General features: G+C 44.6%; 1 protein-coding gene and 1 pseudogene across 1 annotated transcript in view; one reads left to right on the top strand and one right to left on the bottom strand.

Moving 5' to 3' along the window:
* Window positions 1-18388, top strand: part of ELMO1 (engulfment and cell motility 1) — a 404818-nt gene that overhangs the window by 193507 nt on the left and 192923 nt on the right. Inside the window, 1 exon segment of the mRNA XM_006912067.2 lies at window positions 4481-4589. Coding sequence (XP_006912129.1) covers window positions 4481-4589 — 109 coding nt within the window.
* On the bottom strand, window positions 14480-14598 carry LOC112479960 (annotated as a pseudogene).

Raw genomic sequence — 18388 nt, 5'->3', positions numbered from 1 at the left:
ACCACTGTGCTTCATGTGACCCTCCATTAGAGTTGAAGCAGCATGCCAAAGAAGCCTCCAGAGATGAGAGGTGATGGAAAAGGCCCTCGAGGCTCCAGGGCTGGCTCCAGGGAAAGCGGAAAGGGTTGCACTTGCCCGGATGTGGAAGAAAGGGGAGGAAAGTGTGTCAGGGACAACCAGCTGAATATAAGTGAGCAACGCGATGCTGAGGCCGAGGGTGGTCCCGGGAGTCAAGCGAAGGGCAGCAGTGGAGTGTGGTGAGCTCTGGGCTCAGCATTTAATGGTCATGCCCAAACCAAAAAGGTTCGTGATCTGCATCGCTGAAGAAGAAGGTGACGAAACACCAGGCCTTCTGAGGGGGACTCAAAATTTATGGAAATAAAACCTGTGGGGACACTCCACAGCCGCTTTGGTCACTCGTCTTGACAGCTCGTTACTCGTCTTCAGGGATAAATGACGTAAGAGAGAATCTTATGCCTTCGTCCAGGAGGGGCTGGGATTTATAGAGCCACGTCAGTGAGGTACAGGACATTAATCAGAGTTCTCTTAGCCTCTTTAGACATGAAATCCGTTGAGTTTTATGGCAATAAGTATGCGAAGGCCGTCTGTAAACTAAAGCAGGTCAAGAAGAGATTTGGAATTGGGGATCTTAAAATCTGAATTCCAGGACCAACTTAGACCAGCCATATATGATCTGAATAGTCACCTCTTTCTCTCATTTCAGCATCAAAGAGAATAATAATAATACCTGCCTCATCGATCTTACGGACTTGTTGAGGATCAGTTAATAGAATATATGTAAATATACTCTGTGAACTATAAAGTGTTCTGTAAAATGTGTTGTACTTAATAGTGCACGAATGCCCTGTGTTTTATTTTATAAAACACTCAGACTGTTACAACGTCTTTTGGTGTCTGACATATTCTGAGACGAGTGATGACAGCAGGTCGTAGTTCTTTATCCATCATGGTATCTGCTTCAGTATGTTTGCTCTTAAAAATGAACAGTGAGGGAAAAATCAGGGTGAAAAATATGACTTGATATGAATAAATGAAGCTTTTCAAAATGTCTTAGGTAAACATGGTTAATACCAGAATGTTGGAATTGAATGTAGATACATCGGTGTGCTAAATTTTTAAAAAGCCACCATCCAGTTTAAGAATTATTTCTCATTATAGTAATATCTAACTAGAAACATTCATCATCACAGTCTTTTCTATAATATTTCTGTAAGAATGTTGACCTGAAAACCCGCACAAGTAACTTTAGAGATTTGCGTCTGCCATGTCTGAAGAAATCAGTCAAGAAGGAGGGTTTATTTTTCTGTAGGTGGATAAATATAATAAGGTGGATGATACATTAAAGATTAAAGAGTAGGGCTTCTCCAAGCTGATTTACATATTGATTACTTAAATTACTCCTTAATTTAGTGCCTGCTAATAAACTGTGCCTTGGAAATGTTTCCGGAACATTTATTGGCTGCAGTAATTCTACCTACAATGTATGCAGATCACATCCTCATTAAATATTGATGTGCTCATGAAATGTTAATAGAACGTTAATGTGAAATGCAGCGGAATATCCTCGCTGGGAGCTGGGAGCTGGCTAGATGTGGCCTGTCTTCCATCTTCATGTTCTGTCGTCTTCTCGTTCTGTTTTTTCCATTCTTTTCCCTATTGTTGGGAGATTCAGATTTTCTCCTTGAGATGAATGGCTGTCTCAGAGACACGATTTTTAAAAGAGAAATGAAGATTCACTGAAGGATGAGCTTTTCGTTGCCCTCCCCTCCTGAGCTGGAATTCCTGCTTAGACCCAGCAAGGATTCTCCTGAAAGGAAGAGGGTGACTCAGGCTCAGTCAAATGAGACTTTATGCTCAGGCAGATTGTCCCGAAGAGACCTCGAAGAGGGACTGGGACTTTCGAGGCCCCCTGCAGTGGCTGTTCCCTGCTTGGCAGGAGAAGAGATTTAGATGGAGTTTCTGTGCAGCTTTTTTCAGAGAAAAAAAAAAAACCCAACAAACCAGAACATGTGTTTCCTAGAGAGACTGCAAGGAAGAGTTGTTACCGTGAATCCGGAGCACGGTGAGGGCATGATGCCGATCAGTGTGTAGTGATGTCTGGGAGCATACGCTGCAGACTTGAAAAGGCCCTCGAGATGGGATGGTTCACCAACTTCTTGGACAATCATGAGGTGGACGAAGTGATCATGATGAAGGCTGCGGAGGCCGCCCACGATGCTTCCGGTGGCCAAGGAGATCGACGGTGCAAACCGTTTGCGGTGTGATTGCAGCTGCGTATAAACACAACGCCGGAAGGACCATCCCCAATTGGAGATTGATTGGTTATTGGGGGACCATCAGTGGGTACATAGTTGTGTGCGTGCACGTGTTGTTGTTACAGTGTTTGTGCCGAAAATAATCGGAGCACGTGTTTCTTAAAATCTCACTCCTTTGGCTTTAAACCATTCGCCCAGTGTCGAGATCCCTCCCATCACTCCGCTCCTCGGAGCCCGGTCTGCACCGATAAAATGGCACATTTCCTTCTTCTCTTTTTCTTCTCTCTTTCCAAAGAGTCTCCCTTTTATCCCTCTTTCCCGAAAGCCTTCCCGTCCTTGTCCTCATCGTGCCTTCCTGCGTCTCTTTGCCTTTTTTGATCACTTATTGGTGCCGAGTGACTGCACAGGCCCCGTCTGAGCTGCCCCGGCTCCTGTCATGGACACTGCCCCGGCCACTGCCCGGGCCCTCTAGAAGGGCTGTGCTTTCTCTCTTACTCCCAACTGTCCACTCTCCTCACACACAGATCTTTTTCAAAATAAATCAAGTGACGTCACTTGCCCGTCTAAGCCTCGGGGTTAGCCTCTCAGAGTTTTAGAACGACACCCCCACAGCCACGGGGCTGTGGCCCTGTCCCGCCTCTAAGGCCCCTCAGTCTCCTCAACCCAAGACGTGGCCCCGTGCGGCTCCAGACCCCTCCCCGCCGTTCACCAGGCAGAGTGCTGGCCCGAAATGCACCCCCCTCAGCTCAGGGCCTCTGTCCGTGACCCCTCCGCTTGGAATGCTCTCTCTCCCAGACCTTGGCACGGCAAGCTTGTTCCCAACCTTTGATTCTCAGCTGTCACCTGGTGGCTAAACCCTCCGCCCCAGGCCTTCTCCATTACTGTTTGCCACCTCGGCCACTAAATTTTTTTCTCATAGCATTTGTGACAAATACGATCACGTCTCTTATCTATCTTCCTCCGTGGGGATGAATGCCCCGTGAAGTCAGAGCCTTGCTCTGTCGTGATCGCCACGGGATGGTGACTTCCTGGTTGATAATAGGTGCGCAGTTACTGTCGTTGGCTGAATGAGTAGGACACCCTTCCTGCCACATACGTGCCCACAGCCTATGGGGAGAAACCTCAGAAGCTGGCACACTGCATCACTGTAGGGGCTCCTGGCCGACACCTCCTCCGGGCAGTGTGGGCCTTGAGGAGCTAGTTACAAGACCATGCGCGGGCGATGTCAGAAGTGGCATCAGAGATGGATAAGCTGGTTAGTCCTTCGGTCAGCATATGAATTTGAAGTTTAGTAACGAAGACAGACTTTTGCTGTTTTACTTTTGTTGAATCTATGGGTAGATCGGCTCTCTTACTTGCGGTTGGAATAGCTCAAACTGCCCTCAGGAAAGAGCGGGATTTGTTAGGTGACCGGTGGGTTTTTGGAGGAAGGATGGAGCAAACAAACCAGAAGGACGGGGAAGTCGCTTTGCTGCAGGAACGAGTGGGCCCAGCCGCTCGGTGCTCCCAAGGCTCCCACTGCCTCTCCTCGCTGTTTCCTCCTGCATTCGGCTCCTTTCTTTCCTCCTTTTATTTATTTTTTAATTGCAGGCTCGCATTCGGGTAGCTCCTACACTCGCAGCCCTTGGTGGCTGTCAGCATAGTCGGGCCAATTTTTCCCTTTCCCTGTAAGTCTCAGGGAAGGAGCGTGGTCGGCCCAGTTTGTGTCACATGTCCCTTAAGTGTGGTTCAGTCAACTAAGGCCAGGGGCGACACCCTGTAAACACATGGAAACTCCTGTGGGAAATACGTGGTTCAAATGCGGGAGTTGAAGTCTCAGGAGAGTTGCTGCTCTAGGAAACAGAAGATACGACCGAGAGGGCAGGAGAGAGATTTTGTCACTGAAGTAAAAACTTCTTTCTTGTACTATTGTGAACAACTCTATCCATAGGCTTCCCTGTGCAAGTAGACATCAGCGAGCACAGTGTCCTCTTACAGGGTCTAAAAACGCTGTAGGATATACGGAAAACGTATGCGTTTTAGGTTCAACATACCAAGAATATGCTTAGGGTACGATTTTGTCTGGGCCCGGGGCCCGCGGTGCGGTGAGTGAGCATACCTATTCACTCACCTGCACTGCGATCTGGAGAGCGTTTGTTTCTCCCTCACAGGAAGGCCAGCGTCTCTGGCATTTGCACAAACTCATGTCCCTTTCCTCCGTACAGATTGTGCTTGAGAACAGTAGCCGGGAAGATAAGCACGAATGTCCCTTTGGCCGCAGCAGCATAGAGCTGACCAAGATGCTGTGTGACATCCTGAAAGTGGGCGAGCTGCGTAAGTACATTTGTCCCCCTGTGGGCATGAAGCTGGGCAGAGAGACTGGCTTTTAGGGTTGTGCCTTGACCCCCTCAGAGCAGTCCCAAGGTGCTGACAGCTATACACAGGCATCACGTGGACCAACGCTCTTTGGTTTCCTCTGTGTGTATTTCTGCGTGTCTCCTCTGGGAGTAAACATTGTTAAAATCTACAAGAATGGAAAATTTTGCAGGTACTGTGACTGAGTTCCAAATATCATAAAAATAAGTATACATTAAAACAGACTGGCATTTAATACTGTTAGGGAAAAGATCTATGACTTCTCTTCCCTATAATTCTAGCTTTTAACCTACCAATAGATCATTTTCTTTCTTTTTAAACAATTTTTCTCTACAAAGAAAAAATTCAATACCTTAATGAAATCTCTTGCTCCCAGTGTCTCACTTGTTTAAAATGCTTTCTCTAAGAAGGAAAGAATTATCGAAGCAGATGGGTAGCTGATCATGAAAAATAGGGTCAGAGATATGCTTACTGCTCTTTTTCTTACTTATATTACAAAACGGAGGAGAAGACACCCAGACAAAGAGAGCGCAATGATTTTTTTGCCTTTCACTCACTGGCATAATGTGGCTTTAGCCTGTTAGAGTGGATCTGATTGAACTTGACCCTCAACCATCATCAACGAAGAGGCTCCTTAAGGCAGCTGCCTTCCATTCTCTGCGGTGTCCGTGCTCCAGTAGCTGACACATGCATACATCTTTCCTAGCAGGCTTAACGAATGAGCACCAGGAAAGGCTGTACTGCAGAAATGTTGGGTGTTTGGCGTCATTGTGGAAGCATACATATTCGCTCACCTGCTTGAGAGCTTAAAAAAAAAATCTGAAACGATTCATGGGAAGAAATCTGACGATTAAATTGGAAAGTGGGTTATGGTGTTATTTACAGAGTAGAACTGACCGTGGTACCGCTCAAGTCAACTAGAAATTTTAGAACTTAGTGAGGAAAAAACTAAGAAGTCACGCCTGTTTGACAAGCACAGCAGATGTCACCATGCTCCAGTGGGTGTGGGTGGGGGGTGGGAGCTGACGGTGACGGGAACTGTCGTGGAAGGGCATTACTCACGAGCCCAAACTCTGGCACTTTTGCCCGAGTAGAGTTACAGCCTGACCTGGGAGGTTTCTGTGTCGATATCCTCAGGTCCACTGATCGCCCATGTGGTCATTTCAGTTTACCTGGGTCCCTGAGGTGAGTTCTCATTCGACCAATTTGCTGAGATTCACGTGCACTGCATGTAGCTCCCCGTGTATTCGGCTGAACTATCAAGGTCCCGAATCATTTTTTTTGAATCTTCAGTCTGATAACTCTGACTGTTTCACGTTAATCTCAATTTTATGGGGGAAACTGTAGAAAATCACTTGCTAAAATGACTGCAGACCGTCTAGGATTTTCAGACACGGGGCCACCGTCATGCGCTACTTGGCTGGCGCTCCTTGTGGACAGGCTATTTCCCCATGTTGCCCTTTCCTTGCCCCTCCCCCACTTCCGCCTTCCCCGGGGGCCATTGGCTCTCATCTCCATGGCAGCAGAAGGTACCCTTGTCTGTGCTTTGACTGCCATACCCAGCTTTCTACTCTTCCCTGCCCAACCGACATGTGTCTGTCATGCCAAAAGTTAACACAGGACAGAGAGATGGTGGAGGACACGGAGACCGTTGGAGGCGAAGGGGAGCAGGGTTCTGTTTCTGTCCCTTGCCACCTTTGTGTCCTTAGGTAACGTAAGCACAAACCTCACTGTGGTCTTACGTCCCCACCTTTTCTCAGAAGTAGATTGGTAATATTTGGGATGATAATTCAAGTGTCATCATGCACTGCATAACGATGTTTTGGTCATCAGCAACCATATGTATGATGGTGGTCTCATAAGATTACAATGGAGCAAAAAGCCCTGCGGCCCAGTGAAGTGGCCATCATAACGTCATAGCGCAACTCATCACACAGGTGTTTGTGGCGACGCTGGGACAAACAAGCTTACTGGGCTGCCAGTCACATAAAAGTATAGCTCATGCAGTCGTGTACAGTATATGATAATAAATGTTACTGGTTCACGTACTTACTGTACTGTACACCGTGTTGTGTTAAGCCAGCAGCAGCCTCACACATCCCACATTTACCACGTCTCTCGATGGCATCGTTTTCTCTTCTGCTTGATTTAATCTTGTGTCATTATCTGCAGTAGGATGCTACACAGGCTTATGGCCTCAGAGCATTAGGCTATCCCATAGAGCCGAGGTGTGTAGTGGGCTATGTACCACCTAGGCTTGTGTAGATACACTCCTTGATGTCCTCACAACAAGAACTGCCTAATGACACATTTCTCAGAATGCATCCCCATCCTTAAGCAGTGCGGGATGGAGGTTGTGCTCATGTTGGCTCGATCGCAGGTAACCTCGGTGGCTGAAGTTGCAGTCCTAAGGGCAAGAGGTGTCCCCTGGGGACAGTTAGTCAACCCAAGGGGACTAACTTGGAAAAGATGGCAGCATGAAGGCAGGGTAAATGTGGAGCAACTGGGCCCCGTCCAGTGGGCAGAGGGGGGCCGCGGTGGCAGAGTCAGAGCAGACAGTGTCGCTCAAGTAACTGTTAGCTCTGTGCTTTGGGAGTTAGGGCGGGGGGCGGGTGCGTACGGAATAGGGGCTGACTGCTGGCTGGTGGAGAGCAGCCCTCCCAGACTTTTGAGGACATAGTGGTCAAGCCAGGTCCTACGGGCTGAGATAACAGAGTGGGGATGAAGGCCAATACCTTGGGGATCCCTGGGGGTACCCCAGATGCCACTCTCGCACTGTAGATTATCCCGTGCTCTACCTTCTGCAGGATGGATGGCTCCCAACGCTCTGCCACTCCTTGCTCCTAGCTGGTCGGTTCCAGTCCCCGCAGCAAGGCCGAGCCCAGACGGCTGTGGCCTTACATACTCATGGCAAGTTCCCTTCGACTAAGATGACAAATGCATGTACTCATTTGTTCCGTAAAATTCTGTTGATTACTACAATATGCAGGGACTCCGTTGGACACTGCAGGTACAGAAGTGAACCAGATAAGGTCCCTGTCCCCAAGAAACGTCCACTGCAGAGAGCATAAGAACGAGTTGGGACTGATACTTTCTCCTATTAGTTATGAGTCATTTTATGTATACATGTGGATATTCCCATGATCTGTTCTAAAGCCTGATTATTCCAGTATTTTGATAGTTTAAGTTTTCAAGTCGATCCACGGCTCAGCATCCATTGCAAAAGCCATTCTGGACATTTTGCATGGCTGACAAAAGATCCTCACGTTTCTGAAGTCAATATGCCCAAATAAGTTGTTTTCTGCTCATAAAATATTAAAGGATTGCTACATTCTGACTGAGAGCTAGACATCAGATGATGAAATACCCTGAGGTAAGAGGAAAATTGCTTTTTAATGGATTGCCTCTTGCCTATTGCCATATTAAATAAGTTGCTAATATGAAAAACAAATCTGAGTGTGTCCTTACGGTGAAGGAGATGTCTATTTTTCTCCTGAGAAAATTAGTTTTACAAGCAAATCCGTCATCTTTTGGACTGTATGTGTCTGCTTTTCTCTATTCTTAAATTCACAGTTCTTCTCAGATTTGTGTTAGTAATTGACCTGGAAGAACATGGCCACATTAGATCTATAAGCAAGAGCTAAAACCACAGATGTACCTAACGAAAAATCTAACTGATTGGAAAAAAGGATATATACAAAAGTAGGACAATTTAATTTTCTAGAAATGCTTCGTCTTTCGATTTAACTTGAAGTCTTTTGAGGAAACACACTTCAGAATTACCTATTATATTTTGCTATTGAAAAGAAATATATTAATGTTCAATTAAATGACTGATACCAAATATTTAGGCACATGTTTTTTGTTTTTTGGTTTTTTTTTTTTTAGATTACCTTTTAAATAGCCCTATTTTCTGCTTCTTAGTCATTGACATTGGAAGAGGCCAATGTTTAATAGTATGGTAAGAAAAACAATGTCTATTTATGTTCTCAGACCACTTTTATCAAGGTCACTTAGCTGAAGCCTATGACACCCCCAGGACTTAATTGAGATCAATAGCATCTATGTTTATTAATGAAGAGAAGACTTACACTGCCTGCATCTTGTCTAGGGTCACTGGCTCAGATTGCTGTCCAGGATGCCCAAAGAACAGTATAGAAAGAGGCAGGCAAGTCCAGTGGTTGCATTTTAGCATCTGGATGATCCGTCTTGAAATCACCGCTCAGCTACTAATTGGATGCGTCGGGCATGCTTCTTCTCAGTTCTCCGGAAGGAGAGTGCTCTGGCTTAAGTGACAGTTGGAACCAGGACCTGGAACAATGTCCCTTGTTCCTTCACTCTCTATATTTCAACTGCAATCATTCTTTTTAATCTGCTTTATCCATGAGGGTCTCTTGAGAGCCAGGCACTTGTTTTCCTTTGGTTTCAATTTTAAAAATCAGTAAGAACAATTATGGGCCTGGATATGGTCACAGATCCTAATGGCACAGGTTTTATACTTGGAACGAGATGAGGTAGAGGGAAGAGCAAGCCTTCAAAAGAAGAAGTATGTTTGGGGGGAGGTGAGGGTGAGAGAAAGTGGGGTGTGGTATCCTCAAGGAATAAGAGAGACGTAGCCCAGGTAAACCCATAGATCCTCGTTATAGATGTGAAGTCCTTACGAAGATCCTAACAGGGGCTAAAATTGTAACTTGTTTCTGTTATTGTCATGCTGTCCTCAAAGCAATAAGTCGCTGAGGGGTGCAAGGAATACTTGGTTTCTGATACAAATAGGTTACATACTTATCTTTTGGATAGCATCACTAACCCACTTACATTGCAGCGTTAGGCAGAGCTGGGATGTTTTATTACGTCTCTTCTTCATCTATGTATTCGATAACCACAGGGTTCCTTCTCTGTAGTCACAATCTAATCACTGATGACACGGGCCACACCCTCTGTCCTCAAGCAGTTCACATGCTAACTGGAGAGTCCTTCACGTGAATAATCATAAATCATCTGCCATTCGTAATACTGCGTTTAAGTTATATTAACGTCATTAGGAAGCAGTGTTCGGTTCCTGTCCTTCACGAGGAGCTGGGCAGGCTGAGGAAGGGAGAATCTTGGAAGATGTGACACATCTTAAGTTTGCGGAATCACACGGGCAAAGAATGGTAGAGGCGTGTATGTGGTAGGCAACAGTGGTTGGAAATTCCAGGCAGTGAGAACGATCGTTGAAAAGACCAGGAGGTTCAAAGAATAATTCCGCTTCCGTGCGGCTGGAGGAGAAGGCTCGAGGAAACAAGCGAATAGAGGAATTGCTGGCGAAAGAGGCTGGCGTCGGGCTGTAAGGGTTTGCAGCACCAGGGAGTTCGGACGTCACCACAGTGGGTGCCAGCGTTTCCTGGATGGGATAAGAATTTGTGAGCCCAATGACATCCAGGGCCAAGGCCAGGGACAAGCTTGCCTCACTCAAGCCCTGGCCCAGATAATGTATCAGTCGGGGGCTTTCAGCTGCAGGTTGTAGAAATCCCAACCCCAAATGGCCAATGGAAGAACAGTTATTGAATGTCATAATTTCAGAGTTGAGTAGGTCCTGGAGTTGGTTAACTGCTTAGCGATGTCATCAGGGACCCGAGTTCTTCCTGTCTTTCGGCTCTGCCATCCTTGGTATACCAAGTATGTCCTTGGGCTGGTAGCAGAATGGCAGCCACTGTTCCATGGCCCAGAGGGACAAGAGGCTGTCTCTGCCAGTGAGTCTCTTTTAGGTGTGTGAGAATGTTTCCAAAAGCCAGTTAGCACACTTCCTCTGGTGCCTCGTGGGCTAACGCTGTCACCTGTGCCTGTGCCCAGCCCAGTCACTGCGGAGGGAGTGGAATCTTTTGAAGGTACGACCTGCCATTAGCCACACTTGAGACTAGATGTGAAATCAGCCTTCCCTGAGCAGACGGCCACAGGACGGCCATAGATAGCCAAAGAAAATGGGAGTTTATTAAGATAGGGAAAATAGCTACTGGAAACTCCTTAATTCATTCCCTTTACTTTAAAAAGTCTTTTCTGCATTTTCCTTACTGCAGTAGAAAACTATAACAAATCGAAGTCAGATTATAGCCCTCCGTCATTTTGCCTTTATTGGGAATTGGCGAAATGCAGTAGTATTTTTTTTTTTAATGGAGCAATACCAAAGGTTGCAGAAAAATGGAAATCGAAGTTTTATTATAATGTATTTCATTTTTCATCACTAAGATGCTAAGGCTCCACAACCTTGCTTTTCTTTTAGAAGATGGATATTTCCATTTCCTCAATTAGACTTTTTTTTGTGTAGGTTATTCTCAGGTGTATTTTGAAGGGCAGAATGAACATACATTTGTGGTTCAAGGCTTCATATTCCTCAGAAACAATTTTACCATCTTCACCTGTTTGGCCATATATAATTAGGTTAAAATTCAATAATTACTTCTCTGTTTAAAACAACAAGAATGAAATCTACATCACACTCTACAAAAATGTGTGGCATTTCCTTACTTCGTCTTTCAGTAGCAATATTTATTATAACTCATCGGTGGCGCTGAGTGGAGCACCTTGTGTAATTCATCACCCAGACACCTCTGCTTTAATAAGTAAAAATAACACAGAGGAGCAATCCGACCGGACTCTTTGGTGTGCGGCAGCAATTAGAACAGACACTTTGCTCTGGGACACTGGCGTTGTCATACTTTGAGAAGTCCCATCCATCACTTTCATTCTTAGAACTTTCTGGCTAAAGAAAACTCAAGAAAATCCACTTTTAACATTAAACCTCTTAAGGGTTTTTTTTTTTCCTCCAAATACTAGCTCGTATCCACACTTCAGGGAAAGTTGAAGCCTCTTGGGTCTTGACTTTGTCTTGAATGTTCATATTCTGTTTCTATTTCAACCTTAAATTTAAAGTAAACAACAATAATAACAGAATCAAAACAAATTAAAGTAAATGTTCAAGGCCTTAACCTGGCTTTAGAAAGTTACATCCACTTTTGGCCCAAATTAAAACTGTCATAAGAGAGAGCATACAATTTATTCTGTAGTGGTTACTTAGAATAATTATGAAACTGATACCAGGATTTATAATAGTTTTATCACAAGTCAGGAGGACTTTGCATAAGATTCTTACATTCGGAAACAGAAGCCCTGGGTAACAGGCATAGCGGATGTAACGGCTTTCGTCAAGATGGTTAGCCATCTTGTTCCTTATTCTCCCATTTGTAATATGGGAATATCATCACCATCACCATTATCATCACCGTCATCATCATCACCATCATCATCATCACCATCATAATCATCACCATCACATCATCATTACCATCATCCTCATCATCATCACCATCATCATCATCACCATCATCACCATCATCTCTGTCACCACCATCGTCACCATCACCACCACCATCATCACCATCATCACCACCATCATCATCATCACCATCATCATCATCGCCATCATCCTCATCATCACATCATCATCCTCATCATCACCATCATCATCATCACCATCACCATTATCACTGTCATCATCATCACCATCATCATCATCACCATCACATCATCATCACCATCATCATCATCATCATCATCATCACCATCACCATCACATCATCCTCATCGCCATCATCATCATCACCATCACATCATCATCATCGCCATCATCATCATCATCATCATCATCATCATCATTCTTGGTTGAGGAAAAGTAGATTAAAGTGTTTCATTAACTATAAAATGCTTATTTGCGAAGGAGATGCTAACCTGAATATACATAGACTTAGAGACTCCGAGATGCATCCGTAGCAAAGCCTACTCTTTCTGTACACCTAGTGGCTGTCTTAAAGAAAACACTTTGTCTATGCCTGTGTTGTCATACTTTCTACTGTTTATTAATACTTTTGAGATTCTGCACTGGTTTATCTGTGTTTCAGAAGGTGGTACTTGTAGGTACCTCTAAAATCACCATGTCATGCTTATCTCTGTAGAAAGTGATTATGAGAGAAATTAAACTTGGCAGTTGAAAGGAGACCTTATGAAGCACATCTCAATTATAAGTAGATGAAAATAAGTTATATGTATCATAGATTTTTTAGGGACTTGCTCCTCTTTACATTATTTCCGAGGTGATACATAGCATCTGTTCTTGGCGTCTCTTAGGTTATGTTAGGTTATAGATTGAGAGGGGAGCCTGGGAGGTTTGCTTCTTAATGAAGAGCGACCCAGACCCGTCGACAGAACACAGGCTCCCACTGTGTTCTCCTGCCCGTAGCCCTTCAGGTTCATCTCGAACATCAGGTATGGGTGACTGTCTTGGTCCCTCCTCTGAACCCCCTGCCATGCGAGGGCATCGCACCCTCCTGTGGAGGAACACTTGATCTGCGCCTGTGTTGTTATACTTTTTACTGTTTTTTAGTACTTTTCTTCTTTCATTTGTGGCCCATTTCCCTTCAAAGTCAAAGTGGTTTGTAGAAAAGCATAAAGATAATTCGAGATTTTTTTTAAAAAACTAGAAAAGGGCAAATAAAAAATAAAATAAAATAAATGAATCATGGATGTTTGCAAAGCACGCGTCAGGAAAGGCCTTTGTATGGACTGCTGATGGACCTTCAGTCCAGCTCAAAATCTGCTTCCCAGGGAAGCCGAGGAGCTTGGGGATAGAAAAGAAGTTGGTGCACTTCTCACGTGAGTAAACGCAATGCGAAAACTCCAATGCCGATTTCAACTAAAGCTAAAATTGTATTTGATAACATTTAATATCATTTGTTAAAGATCATGGAATAGGACACATTCTTAGCATCATATTATTTAAAAAAAAAAAAAAAGCTACTGTAAAGCAACCAGCCAACATTGTATTCAAAGTGGCGATGACCAAACAGCTTCCCTGTTAAAAACTAGAACTAAAGTAGGATGCTATTGGATGCCCGTATTCATCGTTATCATTCCTCCTCGATCTGGATAACACACACAAATAGAGGTATAGTTCATCGATAGAAACAACATATTTCGAATTATAGACAACGAAACCTATTTATCTAGAAATCTCTGAAGAAGCAAAGGAAAAGCCGTTAGAATTAATGTGATTTAGAAGAGCAGTTACATAGTGGGGAAATAAAATTTAATAGTGTTTTCATATGTCAGTGATAATTAGGTAATTATAAAATGGATGAAAAGAAATTTTTTGGCAATGGCAATAAAAATATAAACTGTTCAGAATGATCTTAATAGAAAACATCTTGGACCTACTGGAAGAAAAAGATAAGACTTTGCTAAAATATACAGTACAAGTTTTAAATAAATAAGCAAGTGTTCTACGTGGTAGGAAAACGTGAATACTGTGATAAAGACGTCAGCTCTCCAAATCAGTGCGCAGCTTGTATCTCTTTTCAAAACACCGGCGAGAGCTAGGACGGAAACTCATGGCTGATTGTCAAGTTCATTGGAAGAGTAAGGACGTGAACATTGGTATGGAAGAAAAGATAAAGAAGAGCGATGAAAACTGAATGGAAATAAAAATGTTACTTTTTCTGAAACATTTCTTTAGCGAGGAATATACATACACGCCTTTCCTCAAGTTCCATCTGTGAACATTCTGCCATACTGGCTTTATCATTCTCGTTTACTGTACACACATACACATGCACACACTTGCACACGCATTGTTATAAAAGTATGAAAAATAAATTTTTTATAGCAGAAAAAATTTTAAATATAGTTTGAAGGAAAAAAATCAGAATAAATAAATAAAAGTGATTTGATTTTTTTATGGTGGCAAGGCAGCCCTTGATTGACCTCACAGATTGCAAGGACCTTGTCAGCTTACGATCCCTTATTTTTTTTATTTTTTATGCCTGCAGCACCCGGTTTTCCTAGGTGGTCTCCCATCTAAGTACTAACCAGGCCCAACCCTGCTTAGCTTCCGAGATCAGACGGGATCAGGCTTGTTCAGCGTGGCATGGCCGTAGACAAATAGAAGTGATTTTGAATTTCCAGCTCTGAGGGAGAGCGAGCAAAAGGTGCTGGGCGCCTGGCCTAGCGAGCGGCTTCCTCAGAGAGCTGGAGGGAGGGAGGCTCAGGTGCTGCTGGATGAGACGCAAAGCGGGAGCAACGTTGGGAGCCTCTCAGCCCTCCCCCTCCTCTTCCTCCTCAGGGTGACTTGGTGAGAAGGCCTACTGCGTCCAAATTTGAACTAGAAAATAACATACTACCGTATGTTCACCAAAGAGGAAAAAATTATCTGTTTTCAGTCTTGTGTTTCAGAAAACACACAGCTGTGTGACTTCCTAATTTATTATATTCCCAACTGCCTCCAGACAGCTCCCAGCTTGTTTCTTCTTTCCTACCTAACCCCTGGCTACTACGGATAGGCTAACTTTAACCAGTTCAGAGCATGGGCTCCAGTGGGGACGCATAGAGGTCAGTAAACCGCTCATCTGAAGATGCCTCCTGCCTAGGCAGGTGAGCCCAGCCACTAGGGCCTAAAAAGGAGCCAGGTCCCCTGGGATGGCTGCCGTAAGCTAGGAAGTCAAGCCGCGAGCCCCTTGCAGGTCAGTGCCAGCCGCCCGCGTGTCTCTGGAGTGTGGTCATTCCCTGCCTCTAGGGAGTGGGACACAGTGCTGGATCTCAGCAAATAAGCCCGCTGTGGCTTCTCTTAACTCGGCTTTCCAAGGGTTTTGGCCAGAAGAACAGATTGCATCTGTGGCCTAAGCATCTTTAGAAGTGTGAATCACTTCTCTCCACCCGTCCCCCCCAGAGAAGCTATTTTGAGGTTTCTAATTGCATATTTCTATGTTGTCTTTTCATAGCGCGAGTAAAGAGAAAGACTTGCATTTTGTAAAACAGAAATCTGCCCGTTTCTGTGCTCTTCTGTCTTGTGTCACCCGGGCCACTGATTCCTGAGCATGGCTGTGCGTCAGATTGACTTGGGGGAGCTTCTGTGACACATAAGTCCCTGCATTGGAATCCAGAAATCAGCACATTCAAGAAACCCTCCGGGTCATTCCTAAGCAGACCGGCTGCCCGCCCAAACCCCCCACTACGTTTGGGAGTCTCTGTTGAACCCCACGGCCTCCGCCATGGTAGTGTAGAGCACGGTTAAGTGGGTGTGATGATGGAGTGCTAAGAGCTCTAGATTGGACATCAGAAGACCTGGATTCTGGTCCGATGTCCACCACCGAGCAGCTCTAGACAAGCCCCTTGTCCCATGTAGTCCTTGGCTCTTTTGCTGTAAAACACTGTCATTTCCCATGATCGCCTGCCTCAAAGCTGCTGTACCCAGTATGGGGCTTCTGACCACTAACTTGATTACCTAGGATTTTGCATCATAAGTTCTTGAGCGACAAGCGTAAAACCTAGACTAGGACTGGATTCTGGGCAGGAGAACTGTGAGGTGCCTGGCGACCTCGTTGGAGGTGCTTCTAACGCTTAGGCGACCTGGCAGGACAGACTGAAGGCCTAGTTTTCTCCTATGCAGATAATACGACTCCTTTTCTCTTTTGAATATTAAATATAGTTCAATGTGCTTTTCTCACTATGATTTTTCGTGTTCTTTGAAACATCAACTTAATTGCCAGCAAAGAGTCCTTTGAGAATTATGAAACCTTAATTTTGCCAGAACAGAGCAAGGAAACGGAAAAAAGAAAAGTCCCTCTCACTCCGTTCTTCCCGGCTTCGTGAGTTTCATCCCATCTTCTCCTACCCCTGAGGCCTCCCGGCCGGGCTGGCTGACTTTGCCCTCCGCAGTGCAGCGGGCCTGCCGGGGACAGAAGCAGCCACCTGACCCACCTTTAGTTAGAAACAGGGCTGTTTAAATCGTCCTGAAACTTGAAGGAAGAAACCAGCTGAATACAAATGCCGCCAAACATTTCTGCAGGTCACACCTGTCTTCGCCCCGAGAAGCCCAGCACTAATGGCTCTTGGACTTTTATTGGCTATTTAATAGGTTGAGAAATTGCTTTTTACTGGAGCCCATAAGATAAGACAAAATCTTACAGAAACACTCAGACTTATTTTCCCATCCCCACCTGTCCGGGTCAGAACTAATCCTGCTGCTTTTCTATGTCATTAACGTCATCAGGGGAAAACCCAAAGTTAAAGCCTCTGGGGGTTGACTGTTTTGATCACTTAAAGAATGTTTGGATTAGAGGCTACCTTAATGTATATATTTTAACAAAATTTCCTATTTGATTTTATTATAAAAATGAGCTAATATCACGTATATTACTTTGTGACCTGATTCTTTTCACCTAATGTGTCACAGACTTCTTTCCTTTAGTTAATTGATTCATTTGCTATTTATTCAGACTTTTAATAGTTGCACAGTGTAACCACGATATGTATTGTGATTATAGATATATATAGTATCCCATTGTATCAAAATATAGGTCTCTTATCGACAGATATTTGCACTGTTTACAGATTTTTGTCTTTATAAAGGGCACCAGGATGGACATTTGCTCAGTCGAAACATTTAATGTCTTAGCAGCAGGGCTGTAGCAGCGAAATGAAGCCGAATACTATTTCTCTCCTTAAGTCGCATATATTTTACTTGGGGAAAAACAGACAATAAACAAATAAAGAAGGATTTCACATGCTTAAAAATGCCATGGAGAAAAGTCAAGCAGGAAAGGAAGGATGTCTGACCTTGACTCACTAAGAAGATGACGTTGACCAAAAATATGAATGAAATGAGGGAAATGGGCCGAGAAAGTACCTGGACGAGAGTTTTCCCAAAAGATGGGATAGCAGTTAAAGGCCCTGAGTCCAGAGCGTCCAGCATGGGATGGAAGGGCGAGGAGGCCAGTGTGGCAGGGAGCGACAACCGGGGAAAGGCCGGTGGAGGCAAGATGGACTGGAGGGCGCAGGACTCCACAGGCCCTCATTGGCCGTTCTGACAAGTGTGGCTTTTCCCGTGAGGGAAAACAGAAATCACGGCATGGATTGCGCGTGTGTGTGACGGGACGTGACTTACAGTTTGAAGAACTGTTTGGCTGACGCGTTGAGTTTAGACTGCAGGAGAGAGCACGTTTATACACTCTACTACCATGAGCAGGTTCAGAGAAACTGGTATCTTGACCTAGGGCATTAGCAGCTGGGTACTGAAAAGTAGCTGGATTTCAGATATGTATAGTATATGCACTTTCTTCCAGAGGAGGAAAAAGAAACACTGTATTTTTTCCTATTTCTAATTTTTTAAATTAAAATATAGTTAACATGCAATAGTATATTAGTTTCAAGTATACAACATAGTCATTCAACATTTATATACCTAACGGGGTGATCACCATGACAAGTCTAGTAAACATTGTAAAGGCAGAGCCAATGGCATTTCTCAGTAGATTGGATGTGGGGTGGGACATAAAAAGAGGGGTCAGCATGGACCAGTAGAAGCAGGGAGTTGTCTCTGACGTCGACGGAGGGCATAGAAGATCAGCAGTTCTGACTTGGATATGTGAATCTTGAGACGCCTTTTAGACATCCAGATAAAGATGCTGGTTTTGGAGCTGGATGCACACATCTGGAGTTCGGGGGCGGTCCTGCGCTGGAGATTTAACTGGGTATCATCGGCGTATAGACAGTCTTTAAAGCTGTGAGACTGGATGAGAGCTTTGAAGGGGCATCAGGATGGAGCACCCCAAAAGTTAAAGGTTGGGGAGAAGAGGAGGAACCAGGAGAGAAATTGTAGGAACGTAAGACGAGAAAGTTCAGTTTTGGAGGAGGGATTGCCCATGGGAGATGCTGCCGATCATGGAGTTCAC

The sequence above is a fragment of the Pteropus alecto genome, unplaced genomic scaffold, assembly GCF_000325575.1.
Source record: "Pteropus alecto unplaced genomic scaffold, ASM32557v1 scaffold21, whole genome shotgun sequence".
Lineage (NCBI taxonomy): Eukaryota > Metazoa > Chordata > Mammalia > Chiroptera > Pteropodidae > Pteropus > Pteropus alecto.
The sequence above is the reverse complement of the archived record's forward strand: the minus strand, read 5'-3'. Positions and strand labels throughout refer to the sequence as shown.